The sequence below is a fragment of the Delphinapterus leucas genome, chromosome 16 (genome assembly GCF_059928025.1).
Source record: "Delphinapterus leucas isolate spDelLeu-1000000601 "Yukka" chromosome 16, BTC_Dleu_Yukka2, whole genome shotgun sequence".
Classification (NCBI taxonomy): Eukaryota; Metazoa; Chordata; class Mammalia; order Artiodactyla; family Monodontidae; genus Delphinapterus; species Delphinapterus leucas.
The window spans coordinates 53,849,602-53,875,595 of NC_143144.1; the positions used below are offsets into that span (position 1 = coordinate 53,849,602).

Consider the following 25,994-nt stretch of genomic DNA (forward strand, 5'->3'; position numbering starts at 1 on the left):
TCTTTTCATGTGCCTATTGGCCATTTGTATTTCTTCTTTGGAGAAATGTCTATTTAGGTCTTCTGCCCATTTTTGGATTGGGTTGGATTTTTTGTTGCTGTTGTTGAGTTGTATGAGCTGTTTGTATATTTTGGAAATTAAGCCCTTGTCGATCGCATCATTTGCGAATATTTTCTCCCATTGCGTGGCCTGTCTTTTCGTTTTGTTTATGGTTTCCTTTGCTGTGCAAAAGCTTTTAAATTTGATTAGGTCCCATTTGCTTATTTTTGTTTTTATTTCTACTGCCTTGGGAGACTGACCTAAGAAAACATTGGTACGATTTAAGTCAGAGAATGTTTTGCCTGTGTTCTCTTCTAGAAGTTTTACGGTGTCCTGTCTTATGTTTAAGTCTTTAAGCCATTTTGAGTTTGTTTTTGTGTATGGTGAGAGGGTGTGTTCTAACTTCATTGATTTACATGCAGTATGCCTCAATTTCTTCAAGGGCAAAATGGGATTAATGTTACCTACTACCTTTATAGGATTACCTTGAGGACTACATTAGTTAATATGTATAAAGCATTTAAAACAATGGCTTGCATGGAGTAAGTACTTTAAATAAGTGTCAGTTTCTTATATTAGCCTCAGTTTGGCCCACTGGCCAAGCTTTGGCAGCACACTGATAAGGGGTTTACAGCCAAGTGGTATGCCCTGGCATGCCACCCACTGAGACCCAGACTAGAAATTGCCTCCTTCCCAGCTTGGCCCACAGCTACAACAAACAGGTATGTGTCAGAGGCAGAATGTTTTTATTAGGGTTCATCACAGAGGATCAATAGTCTCATGACATTTGTCCATACAAACTATGACCACGGTTGCAGGCATAAATAAAAATTCCTCCACCTATTCTAACTACTTGATAATGCACAGTCCTTTTTTGTTGACTACAGATAAAGAAGTATATGAAGTCGAGATGTAGAAATTTTCAAATTTGATTTCAGCAATTTCCAAAAATTGAATTACAGAACTAGGACACAGAAAAAAAAAGATGATTTTTAAATGGAACCAGCCACCTTGCAAAATATTCTGAAAAAACATGGTTAAAACTTTTAATACTTCAAAAGATAAAAATGTTGCTTGTTGGCCTGACGTGGACTTAGAGCCTCTGGGAAGTGGTGGGCCTCGGTGAAGTAGTGTAACGTGCCCCTGGAATATGGTCTCAGACACAAACAAAATCCCTCTCGGTTTTGATCTGTAAACAGAGACAGGATTCCCTCATTGCTGGATGACTCTGGAAAAGAAGCCCTTGCTCCCATTATGCATTTGGCCTCACAATCTTCATTGACAGATAGTTCTGAAAAGGAAACAGAAAGAGGGCCATGTATGTATATAAATTAGGGATTCTCAGTCTCGGTACTATTGACATTTAGGACGAGATGATTCTTGTTGGAGACTGTCCTGTGCATTGCAGGATGTTTAGCAGCATCCTTGGCCTCTACCCGCTAGATTCCAGTAGCCCTGCCAGTCATAAATGGGAGTCAAATGGGAGGTTTGTCAGTGTGCCTAGAAGTGCCTTCATTCCTCCATTCGAGGAATTTGTTGAGATAAGAAGTATATGAAGTCGAGATGCAGAAATTTTCAAATTCGATTTCAGCAATGAAGGCACTTCTAGGCACACTGACAAACCTCCCGTTTGGACTCCCATTTATGACCGTGGAGATTAAGGGAGATTTGAGGGGGAGGTTATGTAATGTGGCCCTTAAAGAATGAGGGAGGTTTTAATAGACAAAACACGGGCAAGGGAACAGCCCTGGCAAAGGCATCTTGGCAGGTAAGGGCAATACTTGTCTAGGGAGGCCAGCTCTCTAGTTTGGGTGGAGTTCAAGGTTTGTGTAGGCCCATAATGGGCCCAGGATCTGTGAAATGGCAGGAGTTAGGATGCAGGATGGTTTGGAACAAGAGAGTCTGGAGGCAGGAAGATCCGTCAGAAATGCTGGCTGTGGTTTAGACACACATTCATAAAGGCCTAAGGGATTGCTCCTAGAATTCCTGAGACCAACGTGTTTTTTTTTTCAGACCATGAGGTTCTGCCTGTAATTCATGAAACTGTGAGAATGTAATCCTTATCACAGGACACAGTACTCTAAATTTTCCAAAGGTTGACGGGTTGTAACACCACAACCGCTACATAGGTCATTTTACCCGATGGCAAAGAAGGCAAGTACCAAGTGAGATGACCAACCATAATTCACACCCAAAGAGCCAAGACAAGAGGCCAGGGACTCATACCGGTAAGGAGTAGAGGAGCACGGCCACGAAAAGCAGCACGATCAGCAAGACCAGCAGGCCGACGATGACCCACTTAAACCGCCGCCACACGATGAACCTCATGGTCTTGCATGGGTTGCTGAACCAGAGGAAGGAAGTTTCCGGCCGGCTGCATTGCAAAGAAATGGTTTTACCTACCCAACTCAGGAGGGACAGATATTTTATACCTCCGAGCATAATAGTTTAAAGAATGATTAACAACATTTTATAAAGTCAAGAAAAGATATTATTCCCCTTAGTTGGCTGAGAGAGCCTTTAACCTTTTATGGCTTTCTAAGATGCCGAAGACACACTGGACTTTGGTTTCATGGGAAGGAGAATGGTTAAAATGAAGCCAGATCACCAGCCTCTCCCTCCCCCATCTCCCTTGTTCAGTACAAAATTCAGACAACAGCTAATCCATTGCATTAAGGCAATTGGAAGGGGGGGCTTTCAGACTGCAGGTGTTTGGGGATCAGAACAAAGAGGGTCTCTCACTTTGGTGGGTCCAGCTTGGGGTTCATGTTGGGTTCATCCCGTCCCTTCCCGGCTGGCCTCTCGTCGGCCTCCTTCTCATTGAGGACTTCCAACGTCATCTCCACTTTCCCCTTCAGTAAAGCAGAACAGGTTAAACACATGACATCACGTTTCACAAATATTTTCACTTCCACCCAAGGAGTATTCCCCGAGCAATGATTTTTATTCTTGTAAAACAATCCTTAGATTGCCTTAAATGTTCCTCAAGAGATTTCATCACATTTCCTCTTCCATGTGTTTCTGAACCGACTCCTTGTGGGAAACTGAGAGGACAAATTGCTTTCCCTCCTCCCTGCTTTTCAGTCTCTGGATCCCCATCATTCTAACTTTCCCACATCTGTCTCCTTGCCTGCTCACATACCTCCCCCTTTGTAACTTTACTTGGACCCAGAATAACCTGAAGACGGCTGATAACAATAGCTAACTTTTTTTTTTTAATTTATTTATTTTTGGCTGCATTGGGTCTTCATTGTTGGTTCTTCGTTGCTGCGCGTAGGCTTTCTCTAGTTGAGGCGAGCGGGGGCTACTCTTCGTTGTGGTGCGTGGGCATCTCATTGCGGTGGCTTCTCTTGTTGCAGGGCTCGGACTCTAGGCGCACGGGCTTCAGTAGTTGTGGTACGTGGGCTCAGTTGTTGTGGCTCACGGGCTTAGCTGCTCTGCAGCCTGTGGGATCTTCCTGGGCCAGGGCTCGAACCCACGTCCCCTGTATTTGCAGGCGGATTCTCAACCACTGCGCCCCCAGGCAAGTCCCACAATAGCTAACATTGACTGAGCATGAAGTGTGGGCTCCAAGAGAGCCATCGTGCTCCCTTTGGTACCCCCACTGCGTGGAGCAGTGTTGGCACTTAGTGGGCACTCGATGTACACTAGCTGAAGAAATGCATGAGTGAGTGAATGAATGAATGCTGCCTCCCTGTTCACAGGTTCCTGACTGGTGCACTGGGCACCGCGTAAGCCTTCTATATGGATAATCTCGCGTAACGCTCAGGGCAGCCCTATAAATCAGGTACTGCTATGATCCTCGTGTGCACGTGAGTATACTGAGGCTGCGAGAGGTCTAGAAACTTGTCCACTCTTAGAGCCAGGCTTAACTAAGGTTATAACAGCCTTTCAAGAACCCTGGCGCCCACAAGGTCACCAACAATTTGAGAGCTTTCGACCCTGACGCTCATTTAGGCGATGGAGCAGAGATGCCTCCTCTGTCGACGAGTCAAAGGTAGGTGTCTGACTATGGCAAGGTGGTCCTTCTTTCTAAGCCTGTTCTTCGAATCTATAAAATGTAGGTAATGGCTGCTTCATGGGGTTATCCGCAGAACTAAATGAGGTTATGTACAAACTACCCCTAGTGGCAGGACGCTTATAAGTGGTTTCCTGTGCCAGGGGCAGAGGAAGTGACGGACTGCAAAGGGCACAACAGAACTTTTGGGGTAATGGGAACGTTCTGGATCTTGATTATGGTGGTGGTTTCATGAGCATATACATCTGTCAAAATTCATCAAATTGTGCACCTTAGTTGTACTTTAAGTGGGTGCCGTTTATGTAAATTATACCTCAAAGTTGTTTTAAAAAACAAGATTATGAATATAAGGCATTTAGTGTATTGTCCGGTTTATAATGAGTGGTGTAAAATATTATTAATACATAATGAATTTGTGACAGGGCATGGTAACCCGCACTTTTGCTTCTACGATAAAATTATCCTCAGTTTTCCAAATGTGCTTGTAACTTATGGCCTTCGTGTTCATTGGATGTCAACACTCCCTGTTTCCTCCATCTTTAAAAAAAAAAAATTTTTTTTTAAAGATGAGGACAGCTCAAATTTGAAGTTTCTCTTTCTGTACTGAATTGGACTGGAAGCTCAGCATAAATTAGCATTCCTGGTGGAGGAGGAGGAGAGTCCTAAAGAAATACAGCACAACCACTTGCGTTCCCAGTTTTCTGACAATTCCTATCCCTCTATCTTCCACTCGACCCCAAACATGTGCTACAGCATCTGCCACCTTCTCCTGTAACCTCCCTTATCTTATCCAGAGCAAATCTACTCATAAAGGGCAAAACTAAAGGAGAAAAGGAGTAAACGAGCCTCAACCAGGAAATACTCATACATACAGCCATCACACGGGAGCCATCTTTATCTGCGTAGCACGGCCACCATCCTTTCATGGACTTCTGTTCAAAGAGAGAGGCGGTTTTCACTTTAAGGGGGTTCACGGCTTTGAGGTCAGGAATCATGTCCAAACTGCATTTCTCTGGTGATTTTGCTGGAATGATGCTGCGATGCAAATCCAGTTCCAGGAAACCTAGCCAAGGAAACATTAAACCCAAATAAATTTCAAGTGGATCAGACGTTGTTCACAAGTGAACAGAATGTACCTGTCAGAAGAGAGGTAGACCATGACTCTGAACAGGTGACAGGTGAGTTAGAGAAACGGACCCTGGTAGGCAGTTAAAATTTTTTCCAGATAGAATGAAAAGTGGCAGAAGTAGTATCTGTCCACTGCTCTGCATCTCACAGAGAACAACCCATTTAATTTCTCAGAGATAGGAGCATAAACAGAGTTCTTCAGCAAACACAAAAGAATTAAACATCTCCAGCCAAAATTTCCACTGAACTTGGAATTTGCTCTTATTGGTTCCAAACTTCCCCTAACATAGTCATTTGGCTTTGGGTAAAGAAAACTGGTACTTGGAACATGGGAAGCTCCATCAAACAGTCAAGTTCAAGTTTCTCCTAGCGTAACCTCAAAAACAAGAGCTTGAGAAGGAACATTGAATTCTCAACAGAAAGTTCTCCCTGGGAACTAGGAAGCCCAGCTCAGGGTGCCTGGAGAAGCACAATTTTTCTTCCATGATGTGAGGCATTAACTCTTTTGTCGTTAATAACTGTCTTTGGGGCTTGGGAACTCCCAGGAAACCTCTCCTTCAGAAAAAGGTGTGTGTGTGTTGGGCCATGTCTATGGACTCCAGGGACCAGAGGTGGTCTTCAACAGTGGCAGCTGGGACTAACAGGGAGGTTGTGGCAGATTCTCTATAAACTTTTAGGCTCAGACACTGCCCTTCATCTTACAATGCATCCATAGCCCACAAGCCTTTCTGGAACTTACACCTGCTTTTATTTTGTCTCTCCTTTTGGTGATAACTGCAACCACTTGCCCACTAGCCATTTAGAAATAAAGTCATTCTCTTTATTTGTTATCAGACTATGTCATTTAAACTCCAAGGGAAAACCCTCTACTATTCTTTATGCTTTCTAAGTTAGCACACTACTGTGGACAGGGAACGTTGCCTGCCATGCCAGTAAACAAAGAATGTTGCCCATCATCCCAGTTCTACAAGGATCAAGACTGAGGCTGTGGGGTTCCCTGGCGGTGCAGTGGTTAAGAACCCACCTGCCAATGCAGGGGACATGGGTTAGAGCCCTGGTCCAGGAAGATCCCACATGCCGCGGAGCAGCTCAGCCCGTGCACCCCAACTACTGAGCCTGCGCTCTAGAGCCCGCGAGCCACAACTACTGAACCCGCACGCCTAGAGCCCGTGCTCTGCAACAAGAGAAGCCACCGCAATGAGAAGGCCACGCACCATAGCAAAGAGTAGCCCCTGCTCACGGCAGCTAGAGACAGCCCACGTGTAGCAGCAAAGACCCAACACAGCCGAAAATAAATAAATAAATGGGAAAAAAAAAAAAAAAGACTGAGGCTGTGCCCTGAGGGGAGTTCAGGATGGAGAAAGACAGGAAGCATCTGACCTTTGGATCTGCCTCTAGATGGTTAAGATGCATACCTAAGGAATAATTTCCATGGGCCCAGGATCTTGTATCTCCGCAAACACAGAAATGCACTAAAATCATTAACTTGAGATGTCTGCTCTTTGTGATTAGCAGTAATCTTTTGATGTTTGACTAACTTTTTTGTTTTTCCAGCAAAAACCTCTTGTGTCCTGGCTCCCCCCTTACCTCTTGGGAGTCGTTCCTCAGAGCTATCCGAGAGGCTGTCTCCTGCGCCGTAGTCCTCAGTAAGATCCCCAAACTCACAACTTTTAGGTTGTACGTTTTTCTTCAGTCAACACTTTCACACTCATTTGTTTGTTCAACTCTTATTAAGAACCAGCTAAGTCAAAGGCACCGCACTCAGTGTTGTAAAGGGTAGAGGGATGAACAAGACACAGCCATTGGCCGCTGTGGGCTTTTCCTCTGCCAGGAAAGATGCTCTGGAAGCAGGGAGGTGAGCTAGGGGCTTCTGTAACAGCTGGCTACGAGAAAGTGAGGTCTGAACTGGCAAGTGGCAGAGATCATAAAAATAAGAAAATAAACGTGCATGATAAAGCAGGTTACATGGTTTAGGAAAGTGGTAGGAAAGGAGAGGAGGACCCACAGAGGACTCTGGGTGCTTCTGCCTAGGTGGCTGGGAGAGTCTGTGAACAGCAAAAGCGGTTCATGAGGTGAGCAGGTATGAGGTCAGGGAAGAAAGGCTGAGTTTGGTCTTAGTCACGATAAATTTGAGGTGCCAGCCGAACACAAAGGTAAAAGTTTCTGGTGGGAAATGGGGAATAATCATCATGAGAGTTTCTGTTTTTTCAAACTGAGATGTAATTGACATAGAGCATTGTGTACGTTTAAGGTGTACAATGTGTTGATTCGATACATTGCATGTTGCAGTATGAGTCATCATACTTCTTGTTACTATGTGGCAGGCGCGGTGGGCAGTCAGGCTACGCCGCTATGTCTAGGAGTTTTACCTCGTTGAAAGTGAGAGTTGAAGCTTTACCTTCAACAGAGGTGAGGGCTGGTAAGTCACTGAGGGAGCCTGGGGAAGAGCCGCAAAACCCCAGGGAGGGCAAAGGCCTGTATTTAAAGAGGAAGAGGGGGACTTCCCCGGTGGTGCAGTGGTTTAGAATCCGCCTGCCAATGCAGGGAACTTGGGTTCGAGCCCTGGTCCGGGAAGATCCCACATATTGCGGAGCAACTAAGCCCGTGCGCCACAGCTACTGAGCCTGCGCTCTAGAGCTCAAAGTAGCCCCCACTCACCGCAACTAGAGAAAGCTCACGTGCAGCAACAAAGACCCAACGCAGCCAAAAATAAATAAGTAAAATAAATAAATTTTTAAAAAAAAAAGAGGAAGAGGAAGAAACAGAGCAGGCCAATGAGACACCCAAGGCCTGGGAGAGAGAAAATAAGAAGACTGTGCTTTGGGGGGACCAGGGTGTATGCCAGGAAATGGAGGGGCTAGGCCGGGGTGTTTTAACAAGGGCCTTTTACCCCAGAGAAGGGCAGGGCATCAGGGGACTGCAGTGACCGCTGAGAGCAGCGTGGAGGAGGAGGGAGCCAATTCTGAGGTGCTGAGAGCAGGGGGAGAGGTTTGGAAGTGGAGGTAAGGCTGTGGCATCCCTGAAAACAAAATCTGTGTCTTCCTAGCAAGATAGGAGCTGGTGCAAAGGCCCTGGGAGTGGCTGGGGCCTGCAGCGCCCAGTCACTGTGCCCACTTCTCAGAGGACCTGGGGCAGCGGATGGGCAGGCCACCCCGCTCCGAGGACATCCAGGCAGGGGGTGGGACCCCACCCCACAGTATTGGAGAGTTAAATAATTGATCCCAAGTTTTAATTGCTTTTACTAATTTCAAGCACAATTTCTTAGAAAAAAGTATCCAAAGGTAAGCCTTACCCAAGTAGTCATCCAGAGAAAACTTGTCATTATCCCATATCTGAATGATCAGTTTGGGTGGGACCCGAAATTCAGTTTGGTCCTTACTCCAGAAATGCTCCTAAAATGCCAACAGGAACAGACAAACCAAAATGACACCGATTACTGGATTCTTAACACCCTCCCCTTGGGCCTCTTGAAAACCCAGCATCAAGGCATGGGGCCTCTTCTCTCCTTTGCATCCCCACCCAAAACCCCGCCCTTTGGCCTACCCCTCTACCCCAGGTGGACATAAGGCAATCGGGCTCCCCAGGAAATCTCAGGACTACCAGCTGGGTGACAAAAAGGTTGTCCCAGGCAATTCCCAAACAGAAGGTTTCCTGCCATGTTCCTATCAGTGTGACTTCCTGCTGCCACTCCCGCGGTTTGGAGAGCCATGATGTCTCGTGCCCTGAAGACTGTAGCCTGCCTAGTTGATCCTCCCAAAGCCAAGCCAACCCAGGCCAGACCGAAATATCCCCTGCGGAGGAGTTGCTTCTGCTCAGCGACCTCCCCGACCCCCCAAGGATGTCCGAGCACACTCATTTCACACGGAGGTGAGGAGATGGGGGCCCACATTTCACTCTTTTGTTCGTGCAGATTTAAAATGTCCTGGCATTTCTGGCTTTTGAAAAATATTGCTGGGTTTTATATACCGTGGTCATCTAAGACCCTCAGATCCCTCAGCCTAGACTCAGGTGGGGAGAGGATGGGATAAGTGTCCTCTAGGTTCTCACCTGGTGTCGCTGCTTCTGCCCAGACAGTATTAGCCCAGGATAATAATGACGTCCCCACAGCCTGATTTCACCTAAGTTCCTCTGGCCCCAAAAGAAAGGGAAATCCCCCAGCGCTTCATGAATTTGAAGGAAGGCTGTTGGATTGTTTTTCAGATGACATTCCAGGAATGGTCCCTTTCGCAGGGCTCAGAGGGCCTGGCTCGGAGGGGCTGAGAAGCCCACTCTGCTGCTGTCTGGCCCTACTCGGCTGTCCTGTGTGGGGTCATGCTCCAAGGACTACTCAGGATGCTAAGAGGTCCAGCTCTAGATGTGAGTAAATAGGAAAGGTAACTTTATTACCTAAAGGTCTACCTGACCCCAAATCCCTCGCTTTCCCCCTGGTCTGTCTCATTATCTGAAAGTGTGCATGGTTCAACATCAGGATGAGCCTGTATGTCTCTAGAAAGTGCCCTTTGAAGGCATTCATCTCACCTGGACAGGGAAAATGCTCACTAGAGCATCAGCACTGAGTAGGGCCAGCAGGAGGTGGGGCCTGGCCAGATGGGACATGAGGCAGGTATATTCTGATCAGGTGTAGGATGAGGAGGTGACCGGGCAGAGCTAGGAAAAGTTTATAGAATATGGCAGGAGGGGGTGGGGAAGGGAGAAATGGGACAAGGGCCTGTAATAGACATCTGTTGTTATTACCTACTCAGGTTTTAGGCCCCCCTTTTTGGATGAAAGCACCAGATTTTCCTTAGAGATTCCCTTCCCCCAGTCCATGCAATCTGGGGAGAAGTGACTTTATCCCTAACTCCACAATCTCGCCAATCTGAGCGCTGCAACCCTGGTTCAGAGATGGACACATGGCCTCAAACAGGCAGACGCTGGGGCCCAATTCCAGAACTCTGGTTGGTGCCTTTGGGGATTCATTCCCTTCTCTCTGCTGAGGTGGCCGAGAGGGCAAGATACAAGCTGGGGCTGCTGGCAGCCACCTTGCGCTCACCAGGGAGTGAGGCCCATGGAAGAAGGCAGGGCAGAGGGGTGGAGAAGGTGAGAGCAGTTTCTAAAGACATCAGTTCAACCCAGGCTCCAGGCGCTCCTTAAGCCAGCCAACCCTGGACTTTTTAGTAATGTGAACCAGTAAATCACTTTTCTTGGTTTAAGCCAGTTTGAGTCGAGTTCTGTAACTGAGAGTCTTATTAATTACCCCCAGGAGGGCCCTGAACCGTCACGGAAGTGCTCCCGAAGGAGGGCAGGGAGATGCTTAAGTTTGATAAGGAAGGTAAGGGGGATATTTCGCCTACATTAATATTTTGCCTCTGGTTAAGTAGTGCAACAGTTCTGCTCATCAGTCTCCCTGTGACATAAACATATACTTAGGTTGTTGAATGTATTGACAGAAGATCCCCACTTACCAGATCCTTCCCCCTGCTGCCAACATGTTAGTGGAAGCAAAGTTGTGCTCCTTATACTTCTGTTATAACTACACAAATAACCGCCATAGCTGTGTGACCCTGGGCAAGTATCTACCCCACTGGGGTCTCAAAGTCCCCATCTGTAAAGAGGAGCCGGACCCATGACCTCCCGGACTCTGAACAGCCCCAGCCTTTTCTGAGCATCTGCATTAAGGAAGACCCACGACATCCTCTCCCCACTGGCCTATTTCAGAACTCACTTTTTTAGCAACGAGACAGAGCTGTTCAGCTGGAAGGTAGTCAAAAGGGAAGACAAATCTCCAGTTAAAATTCCCTTCACCATCCAAGGACCTGTAGTGGACATCTGTTTTCTGTTTGTTTTCTTCACTGCCAGGAATCCAGCTGAAAAGCAGAAGCAAACAGACTTAGCTACATGTGATTGACAAGTAATCTAGCCGCAAAATTGCGCAGTGATTAGAGAGTGAAGGGCAGGAGAATTAATGCACTCTTCTTGGGCAGGTTCCAGTTATCTATGGAGCTGGGGGGGGTGATTTATGAAGGGGAGGCACTCTGTTGCATCCAACACACGTGGTAGCCAAATAAAATATAATTCCTCTCAAACCAAAGCAGGAAACCCTTTAGACTTCAGTTAACAGGGATAAGGTGAAATTTTCTGGAAAATATCAACAATTTAGCTTCTATTTTGAGACTGGTGAAGCTTGCTGGCTATGTTTTTAGTCTCCCTATAACTATAACTCATCAGTGTCTGTCATCACTGCTGATAGGCTCAATGAATATGGGTCAGTTGAAAATTTTAGCATCTTCTTTTCCATATTTTACTTAAGCAAACAAAACAGGCACGACTCAAGTAATCTTACCACTTCATTTGTAAATTATTCTTAAATTTACTATGATCACATTAATGAGACTAGCAAGGGAGATGTAGGCTGCTATATCCATACTCCTATCTATGAAAATTCATTTCCATCAACAATTGGACATCTTAACTTTTGACATTTGGAAAGTTCCCTTTGGCCTGTGCCTGGCACACCAGCAGACCAGTTGGAGGGAGGAATGAATGAACATGTCTGGGAGGAAGTGTTATCACATCTGCCAGCTATGGGGAAGACTCCTGGTTTGGAACCAGAGGAACATGAGATTTTAGACTGAAAAAGTAGTGGAATGCATGGATCTCAACACCCACTACCCATTGGAATCAACTGGGGAGCTTTTAAAAATATTGATGCCAGGGCTTCCGTGGTGGTGCTAATGGTTAAGAATCCGCCTGCCAATGCAGGGGACACGGGTTCGAGCTCTGGTCTGGGAAGATGCCACATGCCGCAGAGCAACTAAGCCCGTGTGCCACAACTACCGAAGCCCGTGTGCCTAGAGCCTGTGCTCCGCGACGAGAGAAGCCACCACAATGAGAAGGCCGCACGCAGCAACGAAGACCCAATGCAGCCTCCTCCAAATAAAGACTGTCAGTAGGAGACAGGCCTGGCTGTGAACTTGCTCTGCCATTAACCCTCTGAGCTTCATCTCCCACCTGTAAAATGAGGTTAATGATATGTGCTCCCTTCACGTGGTCAACCTGAGGACAGAGTGAGAAGAGCCAGAGTGGGAAGGGGAAATCCTTAACTCATGTTAAGGATCAACTACTATGAACCAGGTATGTAGAATGCCTTATTTTATTCTTTCCAACTGTATAACTAGCTCCATCTCACAGATGAGGAAGCTGAGGTTCAGAGGGGATGTACATCTCATACATCCAGTAATGGACAGAATTAAGTATAACTCCCAGGCCTGTCTGACTCCAAAGTCCAGGACTATTACCTGCTTCAAAGGACCATGGAGACTAGAAATTCACAAGCTAATGTTAGGTCCTATTAGTAGTAGTGGTATTTTTTTTTTTTTTTTGGGTACGCGGGCCTCTCACTGTTGTGGCCTCTCCCGTCGTGGAGCACAGGCCTCCAGACGCGCAGGCTCAGCGGCCATGTCTCATGGGCCCAGCCGCTCCACGGCATGTGGGATGTTCCCGGACCGGGGCACGAACCCGTGTCCCCTGCATCGGCAGGCGGATTCTCAACCACTGCGCCACCAGGGCAGCCTCTAATAGTGGTATTGATAGCAATCAACTATACTAGTTTTACTTTTTCTAGTCAATTGACTCACCAGGTAAGCTGAGTTGAAAGATTCCTTTTGACAGTTAACTTTTAAGCTTTTGAACTAACTCACTGAAGAGAGTCCACACTCTTTGGCTGTGACCTTGGTAGCTTCAGCTTCTAACCCATCCCCAAACAGCACCATCCTCCTCCCCTAGACTGCTCACCCACTGTAGCTTTTCCCTCTTTTTCATGAATCTTTTCACATTTTAATTTGAAAACAAGTTAAACAACTGCTCGAAGTGTATGCACTTGTGTACTTGTCCGTATAACTCTGGATGTAACACCCGCATGCTTGAGGTGCTAAGGGTGTTATTTGTACATTATCCATCTTTTCACATACAGTAATTAGATTTCCATTCCAAATATGACATGGTACTTTAGCTCTTGCTTTATTCTTGGATTACTGGAGTTATCTCTCAGTCCAGTATTGAGTTTGTTTCCCTGATTGGAAAGAAAAATGCTTATGACAGTCAAATAAATTTGCATACATATAATTAGCTGGAATTAGTTTTCCTTGGGGAATGGTAATAAGATCCTGAAATGAGAAAGAATAATGAAGAACTTGATGAAACCTTCCCTGTTTCTAGTGAACCTAAATGACAGTAATTACGTCTTTAACAAAGGTTTGATTGAAGGCCACTTGGGATCATAAGTGAAACTTTGTTCTCACTTTATGAATATATTAAATTTCAACAAGTCTTACCTTTTACATATCAAGGAACCAAACTCAATCCCTGTGGACTAGTCATAATAATAGTATGATGGTTAATTTTATGTGTCAACGTGACTGGCCGTGGGGTGCCCAGATTAAACATTATTTCTGGGTGTGTCTATGAGAACGTTTCTGGATGAGACTAGAATTTGAACTGATGGACTCAGTAGATGGACCTCCCCAACGTGGGTGGCATTAGCTAGTCTATTGAAGGCCTGGAACAGAACAAAAGGCAGAGGAGGGAGGAATTCACCCCCTTTTTCTGCCTCATTGATTGAACCAGGACATCTCATGTCATCTCCTCCTGACCTCAGACTGGCATTTACCCCACTTGGAACTCAGGCTGAATGATACCCCCAGCTCTCCTGGGTCTCCGGCCTGCAGATGGCCAATCGTGGGACTTCTGAGCCTCCGTTATCATGTGAGCCAATTCCTCATAATCTCTCTCTTTCTACACATATGCACATCCTACTTGTTCTGTTTCCTGGAGAACCCTGACGAATGCACACAGTGTTTACTATCTGCCAGGTGCTATCTTAAGTGCTTTGAGTAACTCAGTCTCCTGACTCTTCCGGAGTGGTGGATACTATCGTTATCTCCAATTTACAGACGAGGATCAGTAAGCTTACTAACTTGTCCAGCTAGTAGGGAAAGTACCGGATTTCAACCCAGGTAGTTTGATTCCAGAGTCTGACTTCTTAATCACTGGGTTCTGTACTCACTACCAACGTATAACACAACGTGTGCCGCAACTAAGGAGCCTGGCTGCCACAACTAAGGAGCCTGGCTGCCGCAACTAAGGAGCCTGGCTGCCACAACTAAGGAGCCTGGCTGCCGCAACTAAGATCCAGCGCAACAAAATAAATAAATGTTAAAAAAAAATATATATATATATATAAAACACAAAACTGACATCAACATGAATTATTTGGAATTGAACTATGCAAGTAACAGAATAATGAACACCTATGACGCTTTGCACATTGGATGCAGGCACTCAGTAAATGCTGGTGGAATGAATGATTTTTTTAAAATTATGCTAATGGGAGTGGTGGTGGTGGGATGAATTGGGAGATTGGGATTGACATATTAGTTATCTATTTTATAAATATTAGTGTGTATAAGAGCCTGCTGTATTAAAAAACGTAATCATAAAGTAAATCAAGGACAAGCAAGGAAACAGACTGAAAACCTAAACAACAGTTTGGGAGAAGATCTATAAAATCTTCTAGATCTATAAAATCTTCTATATGAATCCAACAGTTTAATGGGGAGAAATAAATCTAACAATTGTAGCAGCTAATTACTAAAGGTTATCTTGACTAATGGTAACCTTTAATAAAAAAACTGGAAGAGCAAACAACCAGATGTGTATGAATTTAATTAAAACTGTGGAATAAAAAGGAGGAGGAAAAGAAAGCGTCAGAGGGCTTCCCTGGTGGCGCAGTGGTTGAGAGTCCACCTGCCGATGCAGGGGACACAGGTTCGTGCCCCGGTTCGGGAAGATCCCACGTGCCATGGAGCGGCTGAGCCCGTGCGTCTGGAGCCTGTGCTCCGCAACGGGAGAGGCCCGCGTACCGCAAAAAAAAAAAAAAAAGCAAGCTTCAGAGATAGAGAAGCACAGCTAATTTACTGGCTCAATTTTTGGAAAGTGCATTCTCTTTTTAGAAAAAAAAGCAGTAAATGACAAGTATAATTTTATCTGCAGACTGATCAAGATAGGAAACAAATACTTTTTCAGGATTTTATAATAATTTAACGTTTTGGTGCCAAAGGCATATCTTTACCAAGTTCTGTTTCAATATTATGCTCTTGGTTTTGATCAAGGGTTAATACAAGAAATAAAGCATAATAAGGTTTTGTGGTTAAAAAAAAATTATGCTAATGTTTCCTCTTTTCCATGGACATTAACTTCTGGGAATAAAATGTATTTAAAAAGAAACTTTGGAAGCTCTACTTCTGTTTCTAAGGCTAGTTACTCAAGGTATTAAAAATGAGTAACAATGAACTGCATGACTAAAAAGTCTCATAACAAATCTGCTTAATAAACTGAACAAAACCCACTTCCTTAGAAAAGAAACACTTATCGGTTCTTATAGGCATCAGATGCCTCTGTTCATAAACAACATGCACACAGGCTTCTCTTTTCTTTCTGTTCTCTCTCCCTTTGTCTCCCTAGAGCTTCCTGAGCAGATTGCATTAATGAAATATAATAGCTTCAAATAATCAAGGATCCTCTAGTGGACACTTTCAATACTGAACACTCATGAAGGAGAGAGTCTGCTTTGTTCACCGAGTTTGGCATGCTCTTCCATGCCAGTCTTTCTTACCCTTTAACGTAGATGTCGCTCATTTCCTCTCCTGTGATGCTTTTCTCATCCAGGATAACGTCCTTGGTGTTCCAGATGATCACACGCAGGTAGTATCTGAAAGGAGCACATTTTGAAAGTGCTTTTTTTTCTGGTCCTGAACCAAGACCCCAGTAAGATACAGCAGGGTCTCAAGATTACTTACTTCTTGGCTTTCCGGGGTGTGATATTGAAAGGAGGGCCTGGTGGCCCCAAACTCCTGGGGAAAACATCCACCCACATCTGAAGTTTTCCCTAAGCCATTCAAAAATGAAAAGAGAAATGAAGTTATATTATGGGTGGTAGAGACTACAATTTTCTTTCATACGTCTTAGGTGAAACTAGTTCTTCAGGCCTCCTAATTTATTAGTCCATATGGAAGGCAAACAAAAATGGAGTAAAAGAAGAAACCAAGATGAATCTTATACCTTCAGTGTCACTTAGGCCATCCGCCCCCCATTCTCTCCCAGGAGTCTCTGATGGCTGCATGTACCTACCTGTATCAGTCTGAGTCTTCCCTGGTTAATAAAATGAGGGGCTTCCCAATGCTAACACAACCCCCAACACACAAACACACACACACCCCCTCTTACAATGACTAAAAGTTGGGACGTTCACACTCAGAACAGATTTCCCGCTGTCACTCTATCCATCTTCACATTGCCTACCTGATATCAGTCCCAGTTTTGTGACACCCAAGGGTTTCTCCACTTACCTTAAGAGAGAAAATAAAAATAATTTAAAACTGTATTTAATTTTGTAAAAGAAAAACTTACAGCATGGCACTTTCGAAGGAGAGACTCAAACAATGACAAGAACATTACTGTTCCCCCCAAATTGAGGACTCCCTGCATTGGCTTGCTAGTGTCTACCGCCTGAGAGGGAGCTTGCAGGAAGGGGGAGAGTGAGAGCCTGGACCGACACCTGTGGCGCCATCTTGGTGAGGCCCCACTCAAGTCTTTGACGGCTACAGACCAGGCCCATATATCTGACTGGAGTATTCTTCCAGACAGGCTAGGAATGCCACTAACACACTGTATCAACGATACAAACCAATTTAAATTCCCCAAACTGTTTTTGGATGTTCTGTAGACTCTGCGTTCATGACAAAAACAGACTGGTCTTTAAGAAGGTTGCCAAGGAAACCACTAGGCTGGTTTCCTAATGCACTGTGGTCAAAATGAATTAGCTGAAGCTCTTGAAAAGGGATATATTTTACTGTGATCCTGACTCTCTTCCCACTAATCTCCAGGGCTCAAGGGTCTATTATACATCAAGCACACTGCAGAAATTAGGCATCCAGGTGTCTCCTAAGACCTAGCCGGAGTCTGTCCAATGCAGTAGGCAGAGGTGATGGAAGTATTGGTAGCCCAGGGAGCAATCTTCCTCGCTTTGTAATGTCTTAAGACTTTATTCAGTTGAGGAGCAGGAGGGGAGAGAGAAGGAGAAATGGGCTCTTTGTGGGGAAAGAAGAATAATTAGAGAAGGAAGAAATCAAAATATGGAACAAAATAAGAGTGAGTGACAAAATCAGCTAGTAAGCCCAGGCTCCTTGTGGTCACTTTTTAAGAGACCACGGTTCGGCTATCAGTGTCAACGATATTTGCATCCATTAGATAAATACTTCTTAAAGCGCGACTTCCCAACCATCTGCATCAGAACCTCTCCAGATACTTGTTACAAATTCAGATTCCCTGCCCCACCCCAGACTTATTAAATCTGAATCTCTGCAGGCATGGCCTGGAAATCCTCATTCTAACAAGCTTCTACATGGACTATTTTGTCATTTTCCATGTCTCTCCTTGCTTCTATGGGAACTGCTCCCCAGCTTCTGGGAACTGACCTTCCCGCATCGCTATCAACATGGTCCCTGTGATGAGCCATCCTGTGTACTGTATCCCTGTCCTCCTGGCTAGAGCTGAGTGGTCCAGTGGGGGACAAATGGGCCAAGTTGGGGCAACCAATCCTTTCCACATGTGGAAGTAGATGGGGCTACATTATAACATAAGCTCAGAAACCGTCCACAATATTCTGACACATGGGAAGGTGATCACAGGAAGGAAAAGTGCAGGGTAAAGTAGACTCAGAGAGAAACAGACAAGAGACAGGGAGAGATCCTGGTCCAAGGTTGTTCTGAGTCACTGTCACTCTCCTGTCTGGATTTAGTGAGTTACCTGAAAATTCTTACAATAAATTCCCCTTGGGGATGAAGCTAACCTGAGTTTCATTTCTATTTCGTGTATATCTAAAAGTATCCAAAAAAGATAAAAGAGGCGAGTCTGTGTCAGCTATCACCAGTGCCTTTGGAGTGTGGATGAGGGGGTCAGAGAGCCCTTTACCTGGGAGATGTTAGGCTGAAAGGTGCTATGCAAAGTCCTTGTTTCCACGTGTTCAGGGACCAGCCCCTGAGTCCTAAGGATGTGAAGGGCAAGGCGCTCCTCAGGGGCCCCGAGGTGTTGGTGCAGGGTTTTGTTGGCTTCTGCAATAAAGAAGGACAGTGAAACAGGGATGGGCATCTGGGAACAGTTCAGCCAGATCGCCTTGAGGGATTTGCAGTACTTCACCCCAGACTCTGCAAAGATGGTCAGGCAGTGCCAGTGTGCAAACCAGCTTGTGAAAGAGTTGTTGATAGAAATAGCTCCGGACTGAGCTTCCCTGGTGGCGCAGTGGTTAAGAATCCGCCTGCCAATGCAGGGGACATGGGTTCAAGCCCTGGTCCGGGAAGATCCCACGTGCCGTGGAGCAACTAAGCCCGTGCGCCACAACTACTGAGCCCACATGCCACAACTACTGAAGCCTGGGCGCATAAAGCCCATGCTCCGCAACAAGAGAAGCCACCGCAATGAGAAGCCCGCGCACCACAAGGAAGAGCAGTCCCTGCTCGCAACAACTAGAGAAAGCCTGCACACAGCATCGAAGACCCAACAGGGCCAAAAATTAATTAATTAATTAATTAATTAAAAAAAAAAAAAAAGCTCCTGACCAAGAGCCCTGCCCCAACCAGGCTCATTTCTGACTTGTGGGCTGCCAATAGTGAAGAGACCAGAACGCTCCAGAATATGTAAGTGAGAGCAGCCCCTATTTACATTGGTGTCAGGGGCTCACTCCGTCTCCCAGACTCCCTTACAGTTAGGTGTGGCCGTGCAAACAAGGTAGGCTAGAATATAACATAGGTGGAAGTGACATGTGTGTCACTTCAAGACCTAGCCCATAAAACCCTCTCATGTAGGATCCTCTGTGTGTACTTTTTCTGGACGCAGAAGAAAACAGTGACCTTAGACACCTGAGCTGAAGAAGGGCAGAGCTATAAGATGGAAGAGCCTAGTCCATGAAGCATTGTTTGGAAGAGGGCCACCCACCTGTAGCAGTACCTGTTGTGAATTTATGAGAAATAAACTTCTATTGTGTTAAGCCACTGAAATTTGTAAGTTTAACTATTACAGTAGCTAGGTAGCATCACTGTGGCATTTAAAAAACATAGTCCCCAAATTCTCTGTCACTCCTCCCATGGGGAGGTGGGGTCTATGTCCTCTCCCTTTGAATCTGCAGACATATTTGACCACTAAAGAAAGGATGCTGTGTGACTTCCGAGGCTAGCCATGAAAGGCCAGGCTGGTCTTCTTGGGGTGCTCGCTCTGGCGGAAGCTGCCAGCCGTGTAGGGAGTCTGGGTGCCCAGAGATCACCCTACGGGAAAGGGCTGGGTAGGTGCTCTGGTCATCAGTTCCACGTAAGCCCCCATCCAAGAGCCAGCAGCAAATACCAGCCATGTGCGTGAGCCATCCTGGACATCCAGCTCAGCCGAGCCTTCGGATGGCTGCGGCCCTGGCCAACATCCGACAGCAATCGACTGCGTGAGCAACTCAAGTGAGAACTGCCCAGGTGAGCCCTTCCTGAACAGCTAACCCGCAAAACTATAAGCGAAACAAAATGGTTGTCATGTGGGAAAAGAATCTAAAAAAGAGTAGATATATGTATAACCGATTCACTTTGCTGTACAGCAGAAACTAACACAACACTGTAAATCAACTATACTCCAATAAAAATTAAAAAAAAATAAAACAATATGGTTGTTTTCAGCGGCTAACTTTTGGGGTGATTTGTTATGTGACAAAAGTAACTGGAACAGTCCTGACTGATACAGCTTTCTGGGGGTACTGTTTAATTGTTGGGGGTAATCTTCTCCATGGGGCCATGCTGCTTGCCAGTTTATTCCCAGTCCCTTTTGCAAGTTCTCCTGTTAACAGCAGCATCAACATTTGTTAAACATCTTATCATCCCTGATATCGACCAAGTCCTCTTAAGAGAGCCAGGCAAACACAGTTTCTTACAACGTCAAGAAAAAACAACTGATGATCAGGAAGCACTTTCACTCCCGTGTGCCCTCGGCTCAGCTTTCTCTGGCTCTCCCACGTGCCCTCAAAGCCACAGCCCACTGCCAGCCCCTCCAGGAAGCCCTCCTCCCTACGAAACACTGAATCATGCCACAGCTCTTATGCTCTATTAAGCTTATGTCAGTCTCTGTCACGATGCAGTTAGCTGTTTATGTGTCAGGACAGATTGCATTATAAATTACCGCTGAGGAAAGAGCAAGACCCCAAGCTCGGATGTGAGCCAGATGTGAACTCAGCAGAGTCTTCAAACCAGCCCCCAGCATCCCTGAGCCTTCTCAGAGAAGGGCTGGGAGAATGATGGAATAAAATTGGAGGAGAAATTCTTCCACTACCATCTGAGCACTTTTGAGCTAATTATGCATTACATGGAAATAAGTTAATTATTAGAACTTTGTGTTCAAAGCTCAAATGGCTATGACCTAAAAAGGTCAAGTGAAACGTAAGACAGACAAGAAAACGTGTCCACTTTGACACCTGACATGACAGCAAAACTCTACTATAATGGGGCTTTTGTTAGACAGTCATGTGTACGGAATTCCCTATGGTATTAGGGTACTGCTCTGTCCACCCCCCTCCCCAACGCAAACTTGTAACCAGCTTGCCGTCCATGGCAATGTGCTTACCAAATTCATCTAGGCTGTAGTCTTGTCCTCCATATCTGATTCTACTTCCGTCTTCAGAAAGGACAGGTGGTGGGAAGCCTTTGAATCTGGCTACATTTTGAAGCAACTGTGTTGGTTTCAGTTGATCTCGCCAGGTGTTGACTCCAGAACTGTGAATAATATCCCACACCCGGAGTTACCGCAGGGCACACAAGTTCTTCTTGGATTCATACACACACATACTTATAGGTGCTCTCATGTTAACGGGGGAGCAGGGAATGTGCTCTACACGTTGGCTTTTGCCCAGAAATCTATGTAGGATTTAGAGACCTAAAATCCACAATCATTTTGGCCTCAGCCAATTGGTACTCCCCTCCGCCCCTCAGTTTCCTCCTCTGTAAAAAATGAGTTTGACTGAGATCCCTGTAATCACAATCGGGAAACTTATAAATTAGAAATCACAAGCTGTATCTCATTCAATACTACAGAAAGGCACTGTTTAGCACTCACGGAAAGAGGGACATCACAGAATTGATCAGTTTGGAGGGAGGGGCAGGGAATTCCTGCCATCAAACATTGCCAGCTCTTGGTCCTGGGCATCAAGGAGGGAAGGGGCTCAAAGAATGGGAGAGTGGAGACTGGTTCTCCAGGGGCTGCTACCTGCGCCATCCCCACAGAGCACTGCACTGCTCCAGGGGCCAGCGTTGTACACAGACGCCAATGTGAATGGGCAATGCTATGGTCCTGATTCTCTCTAAGATGATTCTATTATCAACAACAGTATCTACCTGACTCAAACGAGCAGGGGCTCAGTTAAGACAGGCCCTGAGGTGGAGCGCCAGAGCTTCCCCAGGTATTAACGTTAGATGGAGCAAACTGTCAACAAACACTTACACACAGTACTGCTCAGGAATGCCGCAGTGGGACCCAAACCGGGAAAGGAATCGGTTTTCCAGGTCAATAATCGTTTCTCCTACTTTTTCATCACGGGTAAAGGTGTCGTAATCATAGACAGAAATTTTCAGGTCTTTTTCTTGAGGTAAGTAGCAGCTCAGTTCATACATTCTGAATAAATAAATGCAAGGTTAGAATCTCCATGATCCCACCCGGGCGTCTCACACAAACCAGGGTTCTGCACAAAGACTCCCCGGGCCGGGGCCGGGGCTGCAGGAGGAGGACATCATGGCCGGGATAACCAGGTGGGTGGCGGCGGGCAGAGGTGCTTGATTAAGTAGTGCCCGTTAGTAATGAGAGCAACAGATTGTACACTTGCTCAGGAGAAGATCCGGGGCTTTAAATGCCTAACGAGAACCCCAGCTTTGCTGCTTACTAGCTGTGGGACCCTAGGCCAGCTACTTAACCTCTCTGTGCTCAGTTTTCTCATCTGTAAAATGATGATAATATTCCCTACCATCCCATGTTGTTACAAGGGTCAAGGGAAGAAATGTTTAGAAAGCATTTGGTATGAGTGCATTACTCAAAACCCAATAGCTATAACAGTAATAATAATAAATTATTATAAGTTATATAATAATTATTAATAATTGTAATATTATTAGCATATATGCCTATTATCTGGACACCCACTCATCTCTACCCAGCTGGGAGATTAGTAAGGCACAAGCACCCTGATTTATAGCCCCCATATCTGTGCCCCTACTATGTTACCTTCTCTGCCTCAACAGAGGCCACCACCCCATGGAACACCCTGGACTCACCCCACAGGAGCATGAGGGTCTGGAGGGGGGAAGTAGAAGGCTGCCAAGAAGGCTCCCTCCCTCCTCCCAGGCTCTCTGGCTCTGCCACTGATTTGTGAAGGCTTTTCTATAGTATCTGTATTAAAATGCAAACACTTCTGAGAGAACGATAAATGATCAAACAGTAATTTCTGTGGTAGGTGAGCAATATGGCGCCAGTTCTGAGATGGTGATAACTGTACAGCATAAGCTCCAGATGGGTGGGGTTCGGTTCTGTATCTGCACACACAGGGCTGAGTCCCATAGTAGGTGCTCAACAAACTTTGTGGACAGAAAACTGTGAGAGGCCTCTTGCATCTCTCCTCTCTCACTGTGCCTCCACTTCTCCTCCTGTCACTCTGGTGTGTGGACTGGTTCTTGCCCAAAGAGCCAGGAGTATTCATCTCTTGAGCAGAAGGGTATGTGTCAGTGGGGCTCTGGAGACAAGCTTCTCGGGTGCCTCCTAGATACATCTCAGTGACTTCTCCAGACTGCTGCAGCCAGGTGGGGGCCTGCAGGAGGAAGCCGGCCCAGGATAGAAGGTGCTGGAGTCATGGCCACACCTGAAGCACCATATCCAAACGAGCCCCCAAATTCCATTACTGGATTCCAAGGGACAGGTAACATGTGTCCCTTGAGAAAAAGAATTCTTTGCTCAAATAAGTTTGAGAACCACTTCTGGTGTTCCTCTGGGCAAATTGAAGGTTCTGAGAAGTCCTGCAGTTATCTTTTTAACCCAAGCATCTTGGTTTGATGACGGAATACGTCTTTCTTTAGAACACAATTAACATCTTCTGGCAGACTGACATCCTGTTGAATGTTATGGGCTAACAATGCTGAACAGTGGCCGAGCACGTAGGAAAGGCTGCTCCTTCCTGAATTCCTTTCATGGAATCCCTGAGAGTCTCCGTTGAGAAGAACATCATCCTGGAGAAGACTGAGGCCAAGGACCGCAGCCGTGGGAGGGGCTGCAGAACCGCGTCTCCCTGGCTCCACCCTGCTGGGCGGGGTGATGTCTGCACGTTCACCAGATGGCGATTGGCCGTGCGGAGCCTGACGGCATCACTTCCTTCCGGGGTGGCTCCAAGCTAGACGTTTTCTGCCAGTTAATTAAGCTTGTGCTTGGCTCCGAGATGAGCGATTCAGACAGGGCCGCCTTTCTCCCGTAAAAGCTGGCTTTCCCTGCTTCCCTGTGTCCCTCGCATGGAGCCCTGCTTCCCTGTGTCCCTCGCATGGAGCCCTCCTTCCTGCCCTGCGTGCCTTTTCCTGTCTAGACCTCAGGGCTGGATCAGGGGAAGAAAAAACAATCATATTGCCCTGCCAGAGGATTACTTCCACTGCCTGGCTCTAGCACGCGGCCCCGGGGTGTACAGCACAGAGAGTGTGCATGTGCGCGCGTGCACACGCATGTACACACAAGAGAGGGAAGGACTGCATAAGGGCACCCACCAACAAACGCGAGTAGAGAAGAAGCGGATGGGCAGGATAATAAAGCCAGAAATTAAAATACAGGCACACGTCAAATAAGAACAAAGTGTTCTCCTTCTCGGCAGGGTTCTGGGGAAAAATAACACTGTTTTTACAAATGTTTTGTGCAAAGAACATTTTTCTACAGGTGATGGCTTGGCCCGGAATATGAAACATTACCAAGGGTGTTGGAAAAGCCTGGGGCTTGGTCAGGAATTTCTACCTAAGTCTTGGCTGCCCGGTGCGCCAGCTCTGTGGACACAGCTCTGGTGCCCTGTTTCTGTCACCTGTAAAGCAGGGCCGTTTCTCCCTGCCCTGTCAGCTGCCGGGTTTGACAGTGAGGTGAAAACCAGATGGTGGCGGCCTTGCAGACGCTGCATTCAGGTGGCCTGGGCGTGAGTCCCGGCTCTGCCACTCAGCAGTGGAGTGAGGTGGCGCTGACTCCCTCCATGCCTCCGTTTCCTCTGTTGTCAGGTGAGGGTAGCCCTTCAGAGTTGTGAGATTTTTGAGATGTTTTCTATGAAGGGTTCGGCATAGTGCACATCCACAGTAAAAGCTCAGCAAATAGTAGCTATTATTAAATGTGGAAGTAGTTTATAGCTGACAAGAGGTCACTTGGGTGCGCCTTACCCTTCAGAAGGTTCTGATGGGATCAGTGTAACAGTCCAGAACAGATGTAAAATGGCAATGATGAAGACGGTAATGCTATTTCAAGCATCTTTGGGGGACTTCCCCGGTGGCACAGTGGTTAAGAATCCGCCTGCCAATGCAGGGGACACGGGTTCAAGCCTTAGTCCAGGAAGATCCCACATGCCATGGAGCAACTAAGCCCGTGCGCCACAACTACAGAGCCTGCGCCCTACAGCCTGTGAGCCACAACTACTGAGCCCACGTGCCACAACTACTGAGCCTGCACTCTAGAGCCCATGAGCCACAATTACTGAAGCCCGCGTACCTAGAGCCCGTGCTCCGCAACGAGAAGCCACTGCAATGAGAAGCCCACCCACCACAACGAAGAGTAGCCCCCACTCGCCGCAGCTAGAGAAAGCCCACGCGTAGCAACGAAGACCCAACACAGCCATAAATAAAATCTTTGGGAACAGAAGACAGGGAGCAGGACATCTGACCCCATCACCTTCTGCCGCCTTCTCAGTTGTGGTAACAGAGCCAATAACACATACACTGGCTCGAAGTGGTGGAGTCAAAGCATCCCAGAAAAGAGAGCTCAGCAGGATCGGGGAATGAGAACCACCTGTCACTACATGTAAGTCACTGCCTACCCTTCTCGTCTAGAAGCCACAAACCCTCTGGACTCCTGGGCCTCATTACCCGCCCCCCGCCCCTCCAGGTCTCACAGCAAATCTCTCAGACTTGGTTTAGTTTTCTTCATGGTACTTTTCACTTCCACAAATTTCTTGTATTTGTGCATTTATGTATTTGTGCATTTGTGTATTTATTACCTGCCCCACCGACTTGGATATTTGAATAGTTCACAGACATAGTTTCACAGCTTCCGGGCCTAGAGCAGAGCCTAGCACCCATTGCATCCTTAGCACAGAGGCCAAGAAGAAAAGAACCACAGAAAAGCGTTAGGAAATGCCCGTTACCTGCCGAACACCGGGTTGAGAGTGTTGGGGATGTAGTGGTCTCGATCTTCCATTACTTTTTTGCCCAGTGTTATTTTTATATAAGGGTCACACTGTGGGGACAAAACAGACAGCAGGTTATGTCACCACGGGGTGCCAGTTCAAGGCAGTTTCTGGGACAGACTCAGGTGTGACTCCACACCCTCTCCCACCCTGATGAGAAGGGGTAGCCTCAGACCAGGTCTGGGCAATGCTTCCTCTTGGCGCCATGCAGCCAGCACACCTCCGGAGGAGAGGCAGTGGCGGGGAGCAGTGACAAAGCAATTCTCCTCCGAGGTCACGTCTGTAAAATGAGAA

At 46.4% G+C, this 25,994-nt stretch overlaps 1 protein-coding gene across 4 annotated transcripts in view; it reads right to left on the reverse strand.

The window, feature by feature from the left end:
- Positions 1-768: 768 nt before the first annotated feature.
- MYOF (myoferlin) overlaps positions 769-25,994 on the reverse strand; it is a 154,821-nt gene continuing 129,595 nt past the window's right edge. For all 4 annotated transcript variants that reach the window (XM_089897938.1, XM_022569328.3, XM_022569326.3 and 1 more), the window contains 12 exons: positions 25,659-25,750; positions 21,743-21,913; positions 20,870-21,018; positions 18,194-18,333; positions 16,021-16,109; positions 15,837-15,932; positions 10,890-11,031; positions 8,478-8,577; positions 4,930-5,120; positions 2,782-2,891; positions 2,266-2,413; positions 769-1,330 (listed from right to left, as the gene is read on the reverse strand). In XM_089897938.1, coding sequence (XP_089754064.1) covers positions 1,292-1,330; positions 2,266-2,413; positions 2,782-2,891; positions 4,930-5,120; positions 8,478-8,577; positions 10,890-11,031; positions 15,837-15,932; positions 16,021-16,109; positions 18,194-18,333; positions 20,870-21,018; positions 21,743-21,913; positions 25,659-25,750 — 1,467 coding nt within the window. In that variant the 3' untranslated portion in view covers positions 769-1,291. The remainder of the gene's footprint in view (positions 1,331-2,265; positions 2,414-2,781; positions 2,892-4,929; positions 5,121-8,477; positions 8,578-10,889; positions 11,032-15,836; positions 15,933-16,020; positions 16,110-18,193; positions 18,334-20,869; positions 21,019-21,742; positions 21,914-25,658; positions 25,751-25,994) is intronic.